Source organism: Camarhynchus parvulus, chromosome 3 (assembly GCF_901933205.1).
Source record: "Camarhynchus parvulus chromosome 3, STF_HiC, whole genome shotgun sequence".
NCBI lineage: Eukaryota > Metazoa > Chordata > Aves > Passeriformes > Thraupidae > Camarhynchus > Camarhynchus parvulus.
In genome coordinates, this window is record NC_044573.1 from 68,698,694 (window position 1) to 68,710,693 (window position 12,000).

At 43.2% G+C, this 12,000-nt stretch overlaps 1 protein-coding gene across 2 annotated transcripts in view; it reads right to left on the reverse strand.

Moving 5' to 3' along the window:
• SOBP (sine oculis binding protein homolog) overlaps positions 1–12,000 on the reverse strand; it is a 113,833-nt gene that overhangs the window by 44,775 nt on the left and 57,058 nt on the right. Inside the window, exon 5 of one of the 2 annotated variants that reach the window (XM_030946177.1) lies at positions 5,360–5,455. The exons of the other annotated variant lie outside the window; for it this stretch is intronic. Coding sequence (XP_030802037.1) covers positions 5,360–5,455 — 96 coding nt within the window. The remainder of the gene's footprint in view (positions 1–5,359; positions 5,456–12,000) is intronic. 2 annotated transcript variants of the gene reach the window in all.

Below are 12,000 nucleotides of genomic sequence, written 5' to 3' on the forward strand. Positions count from 1 at the left end.
CTCAGAAAAACTGAGGCAAGAAACTGATGAAATCCATCAGAAATCCACCAAAAAACTGCACCAGCAGTAAGAGAAACATTGATTGATGTTGAAGCAGCATTTAAACATGGCTGTAGAGGTTTTAAATTCTCATCAGGCTCAGTAGCTCTACAATCTGGAACTCCACAAGGTGTCACAGGTCTCTTCCCCCATCCTCTCCTGCCCCTCCAAGGTGGCAGAATGACCTCCTGACCACGGGACTGTACCTGACAGGCTAGCTGTGGCCCTGCACCCCTCAGAGCTGCTGGGCAGCACTCCTGCTCCAGCTTTCAGGCCAAAAGCCCTGCACATCCCCAATCCTTGGCCAGAATGAAGGAAGTGCTCTCCCTTTCTCTCTGCTGCTTTGCACCCAAGAGGGAAGACCAAGGAAAAGCACAGGGGGAAGTGCACTTCTTCCTCTCTCTCCACTCTGCCAGAAATAAGGAGACAGCAGGAGAGACAAAAAGGGGTGGAAAGGTAAGAGGTGGAATGAGCAAAGCTATTTCTCCCTAATTCAGTCTTTTTTTTGGAGGCGCTGTGATTTTAAATGGACTGAGAGGTATTTTCTTCTGCTGCTGAGGCACTAATAGGGAGTGGTTTTGCTTGATACTGGGGCACAGTAAGCAGGTCAGGCACCTTAAAAAAATGAATTTAAGCCTCACTTTCTGAAACCAAAACTCTCATGGCCTTCAAAGGATACCAATATGCATAATCACATTTAACTCATCTACAGTAGCAAAACCTATCAGCCTCATCTGACCACGAATGTGATCAGTACTTTTCAATATCAGTCTAGTAGGTACAAAATCTTTCCCACATCCCAGTGCCAAAATTCTGAAGTCAACCTGTTTGCATCCCCACTGCCCTGAGCGCCCCACGTGTGCCCCTTGTCCTGATCCTGCCTCGTGCTGGAACAGCAGAGTACAGTGACATGACTTCAAGCAAAGCATCAGCTGTAGCTCTGGCTCACCACAGCTTTGCCAGAGCCTCCCCAAAAGCCTTCTGCTCATAAGAGAACATTTTACATTTCATGTTTCCATTGTAGATGTGTTTTCAGAGTTTTCTCTGCCTCTTTTTGTCAATGATTAAAGATAACTAGTCGTAGGTGAGTTTGCATTAAATCCAATAGCAAGCATGTTTTATTTTGAGTCTTTTACATAATAGCTTCCAAGCACCAGGACTTATAATTCATCTCATACTGCATTCACAAATTTATCCTCTCGGAGCAGAACTACTAGGAACAGACTTTTTTATTTCAAAGATGAAAAGATGAGGATTTTACTGCAGGAAAAGCATGGATTCAACTGGGTATAGGACTGGAAATGAATTTTTTTTCCTGGATATTTATGTTTTGTTTGGTTATTTGTTTGCTTTACATATAATCCCACAGCAGTGGGTGGTACTCACATCATCTCCATAAACAAATTATCTGGAAAGCAACCTGGTGTTTAATTTCCTTAACCCATCAAACCCTCCTTGCCTCATACAGCAGCATGCCAATCTGAAACCTTGACTCAATATTTGAGTAAATGGGGGGAGGAAGGACGAACTTCTGGTTTTTCTTTCCCACTTTTGTTAAAAGGCAACCAAGCATGACTCTTCCTACTCTGACTAACCTGGGTAGGTGCCAGATGGATTTTTCCTTTCTCTAGGCAATGGCTCAGGAATTTCATCCGGCTAGAGCTGGGGCTGTGGGCTCCTTGCTGGCCTTTTCACTCCAGCCTCCCCTTTCTCGGCAGTTAATCCCATCTTTCTCCCCACATGCACTATTAGCTAGACTGTACTGTTTCTTGACAATCAGCTTACAGCAGGGACTAAATTCTGCCTTTTCCTTCTGGAAACAAAGAGATGTGCCTGAAAGAAAAGCTTCCAGCCACTCATGGAATAAGATATTGAAATCCCGAGGCAGTGCCCATGGGAGAAGAATGGATGGCTGGCCAAGACAGCATGCTGACCTGGCTCTTTAAAAATAGATTTCTTTTATGTACTTCCTGATATTTAGCATGGATAGCTAAACTTTAGACAACATGATTCTCAAAAATATTGTGAAGTCCACAAAGAAAAATCTGATCTGCTCATTGATTAGAGCATCTTAGCCACTTTGGTTATTGTGCCCTACAACAAATCCCAGGACACAACATACATGGATTTAGCTTGGGAAATGAGTTCCCTGTTCTAATCCCATAACTGCAAAATGGTTTCCTATACTAACCAAAATATTTAATTGTCACTGCTTTTCTTAATGAGCAGAACTACTGAACACACTTCAGGAGTTTCCTCTGCCTAAATTATACCTCTCTTCCTTCTATTTCTTATCAAACTTGCTCACATTCAAAAAAGACAAAAACCGAACCGAAAAGCTGAGTTGTATCTCACCAAATTATTTGCTCTTGTGGTGTGCAAGAAGTGAAGAAAGCATACAATTTGTAATCCTCCATGTTACTTTTGAAATACTCTATGTTACCATGCTTTAAAATCTCTCCAAGTGCTGAAGAGTTAAAGCTTGCTCTGTGTGCCTGTGACCTGGGATGTTAAGATTCAGCCAGTGTAGCCTGGCTCCTGAGGGAGAGCCCTGGCATGCAGACCCAGCAGCAGCAACCCAGCCCTGGATCCTGGCTGGCAGCACTCCCCCAGCATGAGCATTTCCCAAACTGAGGAGCCTGCCTTTGCCGAAACAAACCTCACTGGAAAATGGCAGCTAAACCCTAAAGCAAAAAAAAGCATTTTTGAGCTCAAGCCTCCAATTTTACCTGACAGACTATTAGTCTATTTACTCTGAACTGCCCTCAGAAAACTCCAAGGATTTCCCCATTCTCAGAAGCATAAACAAGTTTCAGTTTCTCTTTGATTTACAAAATCTTGTCTTTTCACTCAGCCAGCATCTGACTTGTGCTGTTAGATTCTGGGTAAGTTCTCACCATTGGGAAAATATTTTTTAGAGGATCAGCTGTCCCCACTCCTTTCTTTTATGTTTGTTTTGGGTTTTTTTCCTCCTCTCTTAAGGAATACTGAGTAGCCTTTAAGAGAAAGAAGGTTTCTTGATGGCCAGTTCTGGTGAAATTAGCTTTTGAAATTCAAGCACATTTTAATATAGCATTGTTTCCATAAAGTAAAATGTAGAAGGAATAACACTACCTCTCTGTAAAACACACAGAACCTTCAACAAATAACACTAGCTCCCCCACCACCCACACCTAGGCTCAACATCATATTTTCACTGAAACTTCCTAAAATACATCTTTAAAGATAGCAGAGGTACATATTCATTATTTGCCTACTATTTTTTTCCACATACAAATTGAGTGCAGATTACATCCCTGCCAATTTTGTTTCCAATAGCACAGGAAAAATAAAACTATAACAAATTGCTTTTATTACTTCCTTAAACAAGAATTGAAACTTGTCCAAAAAAGCACATGAAAGACTAACTTTGATGACTTGAGCTTTTGCCAGACACAGTGGTGATATAATAAAGCAAAAACTTAAATGTGTATTAATAGAGGAATAAGCAACTGGGCATTAAAAGAATGCTTGATTTTAATAGCACAAAGTGGGTTAATTGGTTCATTGATGGCTTGCACTAAATATAAAGCAGATTTTCAATGGAAATATTACATGACATATCCATGTTGTCTCTATTACTAAGTTTCTCCAGCATCAAGAAGCCCTACTGACTTTGGGAGCATCTTGGTGTGCTGTGATGGTTCATCAGGCCTGATTAGCAGCACAGTAATTAAGCATGGCCTTGAAGAAAGAGCTTCATTTATTTGGCACAGGAATTATGAGTACACCAGGGAACCACTCTTTGTGTTTGTCTAGTCCCCTCTCCTTAGGATGTAACACTGCTAACCCTGAAACCACCAGGAACTTCGCAAAGGGTTTAAGAGGAGCCAAGACCAGATCTCCCGGGTCACCTTGCTTTTGGCTGGGGAGAATTATACTGGTAACAAACTGAACCTTCCAAGTGACACCTGTAGCTGTGAAAAGCATTGTCTTTACCTTACCGAGGGTTGGTTCAGGGGGACACTTGTGGGGTAGGAGAGCACAGGCCCAGTAGTGCAGGTGTGGCCAAGATGCTCTGTGCTCTGGCCAGCGTGGGGAGCAGGGACTGGCCACCAGCCCTGAGCTGCTGCTTCCTGCTGTGGGCTTCTCTGGCTAGCTGACTGAACCTGGAGGGCAGCTTCAGCGCTGGGTTATCGGCTCATCAGCTCGACTTTCACTGCCTGTTGCAACTGGGGCACCCAGAGCAGCGCTTGGCCTTGCATCCTGGGGGAGCAGGCAAGGGCTCTAATGCAGATAAAACACAGCTTGCTCCTGCACTGCCACCCGCCTCTTCTCTGGTTACAACCAGAAAAAAAGAAATGTTGTTTCAAAGTAAAACCCCGTGTACTGACTCTCCATAAACGCTTCCATTTAGCCAAATGATACATTTTACTTAAGTACAGATGAGAAGAAAGGGGAATGCAAGGGAGAGATCTACGGATGTATCTAAACCTCCCTTTTCGAAAGCCATGCATGAATCTCTTTTAAATGTATGACAATTCATCCTCTGTTTACTTTAGGCAAACAGAAAAACTCATGGTGGAGCACTAATTTTCGCAAGCTAATCAAGAACATTAGGTCCCAACAGATTCATTTAATAGAAATATAATAGGCATTCCTGCTTGCTTTTAATCTCGTCTAGCTGCAAACGCTAAAATGAACAGCGAATTAACCCTGCCTTGGAACAGAAATTCTTTCACAGCTGATATCATCTCTCTTATGGCTTGTAAACACTCCAGGCTCCCTGTAAGTGCTTTCCTGGCTTTCGCTCTTTCCCCACAGCAGAGGAGAGGAATGGAGAGGAGAGGAGAGGAGTGGAGAGGAAAGGAAAGGAAAGGATGCTCTGGGTTGCATGCAGCTATGAAGGGGAGGAACAGGCGAGCTCTGAAGGGAGAACTGCCTGTTAGCAGAACAAAATGCAGTGCCTCCACCCGAAAACAAGGCAGAGCTAAAAGGTGGATGGGAGAGTGAGTTTTGGGGTGCTTTGGGGGAAGGGGTGGGGGGCTTTCCGTGCATCACCAGCCACTCCCTGCATGGCTCTCCCTGATTTACCAGTGCAAGACAAGGTAGTAAGACAAGACCATTCATGTGCTGACATCAAATATATGATACTTTTCGAGCAATTTGAGATCTTAAACTGTTCACGGATAGCAGAACTAGCATTAGAATGCTAAAACAGTAAAAAAAAAAACCTCTCATATTTCATAATGTATGTCATAATGAACAAAAGCCTTTATAAAAACGGTTTTCACTGTGCTAAAGTAACAATCTAGACTTGTTGTAAGTATGTTATTCTTACAAGTAGTTCGCAGTTATTCTTGAAGGCAAGTCTTGGAGTTTCCTTAGCATAGTGCTGCTGGGGAAAATTTTCAGCATGTCCATCTTCATCTCTAGCCTGAAGGGAAATATAATGGCCTATTTAGGGACTTACAAATAATGGAAGGAAAAAAATAGCTAAAAGCATAACAGCTCAGATCATTAAAACAGACGGGAATCCCAAAATACAACATTATTAAAAAGTTTCTTTAAATAGTCAGTACACCTTTTAGATATGAGAACTTGGGATGCCGTTTTCTTACATAGCTTAGATTGAACATGCAAATTCATTGTGGAGTAATAATTAGAACAACAAAAGACAAAACCAAAATGAAATATTTGAGCTGGAAACTGAGTAACTCAGGGTTTCAATTTACTCCATGGCATTTTTCAGGATTACATTACATATGTACTCGTTTAAACTTTTTGACATGCTTAAGCGATCCCTAGATGATGTACTTGTATTTTCAATTTAACAGTAAGGCCAAAAAATAAATTAAAAAAATAAAAGCTTTCATATTCATGATTTACATATAATACTATTACAAATAAATGGATTCCCCCTCCATGTTTAAGTGAAGCTTTGAAAGGAGCAATCATTGAGTGAGAACAATGATCCTTCAGTCAAATGTGGTCAAAATATTTAATGACAAAGATGCATTAAAAGTTACTGGTTACTTGTAACTACACTGTTAATTAAGAAAGCTGAAGTGTAAATGGAGACATTACCAGAGCCCATTAGCAATCCTGCTTGCATATAGTATTTTTCCCTTCTCATCTCGTGCGTTTTCTGCTTTTTGAGTTAAAGCAAAAGGGAGAAGCAGGTGAAAGGAGGAGTGTCAGCAATACGCTCATTACACTGTTCATTTGAGTGACACTTGCACTCCGTTCCGCTCCATCTCATCTGATTCCTGACTGTTCACTCTCTCCCTCTCACAGCCTCCCAAAATTCACAGCTGAGCTGTCTCCCTCACATATGGCTTGCATATAATTATGCACATTCCATTTTACACTGCATTAAAATGATGAGCTCCTGGCTCCCTGCCAACCTATTTAAATCAGCCCCTGCCCAAAGAAGCCGGGGAGAGGAGGAGGGCAGAGGCAGGGTGACCGCATCGGGGGCGAGGGGTGCAGGCAGGGGCAGCGGGGCCAGGAGCAGGCAGCTCTGCACCCATCCCTGCTGCCCTGTGTGGGCTCCCAGGGTGGGGGTGCCCAGGAATGCCCAGGTGCAATCCGAGCACACCTCAGTGCCTGTGGCAGCGAGAGCTGGCACATCGCTCGCCCCCCGCGCACCGAGAGCTGCCTGTCACCGCGTGTCATGCGCCCGGCACGCCGGCTTTTCGGCGTTGGCATTTATGAAAGATATTTACACCTTGCAGGCTCTGCGACTTGTTTGTCTTCAAACAGGCTTCTGCCTCTCCCCAAGGAGATGGGCTGGGGAAGGGGAGACATGGCCTAACAGCACTGACGATTTTTAGGGAAACATGCAGGGTCTGCACCTCAACAAAAGCCCCTTGACTCCAGCAGGCCATGACTCGGGCCTCTGCTTGTCAGCCATGGGACATGAACACAGTTTGCCCAACAGAAAATGCCACTTTTAACAGTGAAAATTTTGTCTAAAGGTGTATTTTGGGAAGTACCTAAAATTGATGATGATTACAAGAACACAGAAGTAGAAAAAAGGTTTATTCTGTATGTTTCCTAACAGTTCATGGATATTTTCTTTCAATGCCCTCCATAGTTGTGGGGTAAAAAATGTTTAAAATTTTCCTTTAAAACCACAAGAAAGAGGATTCCTGAGCATCTGAAGTCACTTTTATACTGATAAAGATTTAAATGTATTCTTTTAATTATTAGTTTGAAACTAAAAGCTCTCTTACACAACAAATATACTTCCATGCTGCGTGGAATATAAAGTTCAAATCTAACTGGGTTTTCAAAAAAAAAAAATTCCAAAATTCTAAAAATTTTGAAAATAAATTTTGTCCTTTCCTCCTTGAAGGAATATGGGCAACTCACTGAGTCTCTTCCAGGTCATCTAGAAGACAGCTGGGGGATGAATGCCTTAAAAATGCCTTGCACAAATAGAAACAGACCTGCCAGCTCGGGAAAACAGATGCCAATGGGATGCTCAGTGAGGGACAGCTAGGGAGATACTGGTGGGGCACAGGTGTTGTGTGGGGTTCTGAACACTGTTGGTGCCCCCAGACCCCTGAAATTTTATCTTGGCACCATGCAATGCATTGTGCATGTGATGGCTGGCACATTGTAACCTGCCAGTGACCCTCTGCAGCGTTGTCTTGGTGCATGCACACACCTTGTAAAATGAAATGGATATCAGGGTGTTTGGAGTGCATCTGTCAAAATACAGAGACAAACCCCACTGAACTTGACCTGCTTACCAAAATTGTCAGTTACACAAAGGTTATTCACCCCTGCTGACAGCAACATGCTCCTGCTCCTACTGATCTAAGCCTTGGTTTATTTAATTTTGGATGTCACTAAAATTTCCTAGTCTCAAAACCTGTTTAGCTACATACTGCCATAATTTGCTCAGGCAGCAGAAATTAGCTACCTGGTTTCCATTGTAAAAAACACCTATTCTGAGCAGTCAGGGCTAATTCTCCAGTATCTTTCCATTAATTCATTACTACCATCTTCCAGTTGTAAATAATTTGCAGAAGGAAACACTCTTACAATGTTCATCACTGTTCTAAGCATATTAAAAAAGTGGCTCAGGATTCATCTTGCAATGGCAATACTGTGATGCATCTGTGCCTACACTGACCCACTCTCAATCACTGCTGCACACCTCGTGACTGCCTCGGTTCCCCAGAATCTCACTCACAGCAAGCTGGCATCTACAGCTTTGCCATCAGGCCTGGCTGCCGTGAGATGCTATTGTTCAAAAGAAAACAACTGCAAAAAAACCCAAGCCAAATCTGTGATCATTCTGATTTTTTTTAAAAATGCTTTAATACTGCTAAAATCATTACAGGAATGCACTCATCAAAAAATGCATGTACTAACTGCTAGATGTAATTGAATGCATACATGTAATATATGGAACAACTCCTCTCACAGCACATTTTGTTCCAGGACAAGAAAAGGCATCAGCTCGTGTTCTGAGGCCTGGAACCATGGTTAGCACTGCTAGTTTTATCAGTGCAAAACTGCTGCAACTTCACTGTGGCAGTGCCTCTCCTGGGATTTACTGATTCTCCTAATTCAATACCCTCTACTGGAAGACAGCCGCCCTCCCATCAGCTGCACGGGATCCAAGAGGGAAACCAGCCCATTGCCAGGCCCTGGGACACCAGGCTGGACACCTGACAAGACCAATGGTGCACACACACACACACACACACACCACCTCACTGCTACTGCCAGAGCAGAGCACACTGTCCAAGGAGCAGTGCTGGCAAAGATGATCAAGTGAGGAAACTGCAGCTGACTTGGTGGAGGTGGTTGGGCTGTAAGGTCAACCTGATGATGGGTTGTGTGGGAAATCATGGCCTTTAATTGCAGGTTAGATATCAGGAGCCCTTCTTAATGACAGGTACAGCAAAGCACTGGAGCAGATTGCCTAAGGAGACTGTCAAAGCCCCATCACTGGAGTTTTTTAAGAGCAGATTAAGCAAACATCTGCCAGGAATGACACGCATGGAGTAGCTCCTGATGTGGGGAAGCTGGACAGATGAGAGCATCTCCTTCCCTAGGTCCCTTTTTCCTCTGCTTTCTACTGCTGAGCTTTGAAAGAAAATGGCAGGAGGCTAAGGAAAAAAAAAAACTTAAAAAATCCAAACCAGAAAACAGGATCTGAAAGGATCTCTCTGAAAATAGCACAGCATTTGATGTTCAGAGATATGTGTACTCATTAATAAGTGCATGATGACAACTATCTTTGGCTACAGAAACTGTGCTATTTGTTCGTAAGCCAGCCAGCCTATATTTGTGAAAGATGCCAATAGTTTGGAAACAGACTATATATTCAGTCAAGATTCCTTTTTTTAACACAACAGAGGAAGAACAATCTACAGCAGAATTTCCTCCTCTCCAAAGAGTGTGGATATTTGCTTCTCCTTATTCTCAGAGAAAAATTATCTTGATCCAGACAGAGGATTCCTTAGCTTCAGTGCAAGTCTTTTTATGCAGCTTTAGCCTTGGGAGAGGAAATCTGTGCTTAGATTTTAATATTAAGGGCAGGATCTTACGACACTATAAGTCACAAGGCAGGTTGAGCCAAATAATTTATTAAGATGGAACTTGTTAATGCAAAGCTTCCACTAAAATGGGACAATGCATTTGCAACAAAATCCTACTGCTTAGTCCACAAAACTCTAATGCCACTTAACCAAAACCACCTAACATTAAGAGCAACAGTCACTTGAGTAAGGCAGAGTGACAGAATATTAGTCTGCTTACTCGGGATAAAATTGCCACCTGATTTCCATAAATGTCCTTTGAAAGAGATGAAGCACGGGAATGTTACCCCCAGATACGTTCAAGGCAGCAGGCATTAGCTGAATGTCTCTGCTAGGACAGAGAATAAGCTGCAAGGAGCTGAATGGCGTTGCTATAGAAGTGCAGATAATTGCATCGGGGCTCCTGTCCCGTGGCGATGAACAGAGGAAATTCACATCACCCTTAATACCATTGTCTCCAGAGGCTGGCTGCAGATGGGAACTGAAAGCTCTGTTTCCGTTTCCACCACAAAGGTTATCTCTCCTTTCACTGAAACTCGAAGGAAATCCTCGGGGAGACCCTAATCCTTGAAATTCTAGTTCCTGTGCATTTCTGTTGTCCCAGATAATCAATTATCATGCTCTTTACATTCACTGTACCAGCAATAGTAAAAATAGTACTAAACTTCCACCTGCTGGGTATATTTTTTCCCAGAAATATGAACGTGCTTGCTGTGGGCTGGGTGGCTGGGGAGTCCAGCATCAGGGTCCTGTGCTGGGAATGGAACAGGCCCAGGGAAGACAGTCCAGAGAGGATGTTCCCTGGTTCAGCAACCACACAGTTACAGAAATGAGCAAGCCCTCAGCTCAGAGAAAGTCTTCCCTTAAGAAAAGCTCCCACTAATGTTTGGTGAGAGGTTTGCTCTTCACAAGGATTTCAAGATTTTCCTGAATCACAGAGTGATGGAATAAGCAGTATTTACTTGCTTGTTGCCTCTCTCAGCTGCACTCTATTCACTTATCTCTACAGTTGTAATATTTAGCCACTCCAAACCTCTAAAATCTTCCCAAGATTTTTGAAAAAGTCACAGGTATTTTGAAAACATATCAAAACAAGATTTCATAAAATCTTCCAAGACTCAGATCAGTGAAAAGAAAGGACCTAAAATCATGCTGGTTGTTTATCAAGTTGTTATCATTTACATCCCACAAAAATTGAGGTTATCCCTTTAGCCTGACCTCTGGTGACCATATAGGTTAGAGATGACCACCCTACCCAACATTTTCCAGCCTGGGGTCTCTTTACCAGCAGTGACTTACCAGCACCACAGTGCACACTTGGTGGTGGTCTATGGAGAGCTTGCAGGTCACGTGCTACTAACTCCCCTTGTTTCCAGCTGCTAAAATGCATATAAAGACAGCTAAAAATACATTAAATACTTTCCTAATGTTATTTTTCCATGTAAGCAACTGCTGTAGTCACCACAGGAATGTTATTTGATCGCCAAGGGGAGGGGAAGTGGTCTGCGAGACAATCTGTCTACTGGAGGTGATCTACAAAGTTAAAAAGAAACTGGGAATATGCCCTCTTGTAACTTCTTTTACTAAGCATGCAAAAGAAAACCGGAAGGGCTTTTGCTGACTTGCTGCCTCCTCTTCTCTCCCCAGACATGCCACACAAGCACATGTACCAACACACACGTGCACATCCCCGCCCATTACTTCAGTTAGGAACTGAGCCCTTGTTTATGCTGGAAGAAGGCACCAGTGGAGAGAAGGCAGTAGAACAACATCACCGTGACTCGGCACTGCACACGCAGCTCTGCCCAGCCCCTGAGGAGAGGGCATACTGCAGGAGACAGCTTTTGTTGCCATTTTGTTGCCTGGGGTCTCTCTATAGACTTCCTTGAAATCTCTCCCTGGCACTCAGCTGCTCCTGGCTCCTATACATTACAGTAGAGACTCCAGAACTGTGGAGTCCCTTTCCCAGAGGGAAGTTATATGGTCCCCAAGAAGGAGCAAAGATGTCCCTGCAAAGTCCCTAAGCAGAGCATGAGGTTCAATCCCCTGCAGGTATCCTCAACAAGACAAGGCTCCCTGTCACAGCTCTTCCTCACAGCTGCTCTTGCCTTACTGTGACATGTCCAGTGCAGACAGTGATGAATCTAGACCCAAACTCCAACCTTTGTTCAAATTTTAGTTGCTGTTTCAAAAGCAAATACTAAACCTGAATGCAAAAACACTAATGGCCGACTGGATTAGGAAAACATCTCGAGTCCTCGTCTTTAGAAGTTTTGGTGTGGAAGCAACTTCAGGAGGCAGCAATCTGGCCAGTGTGATTAAGCCCTGAGAAAATATCTAATTCTGAATATCCTGCAAACTTCTCCACTGTGCTGACAGACGAAATACTCCCTGACTTCAAAAACAAATAGTCACCAGG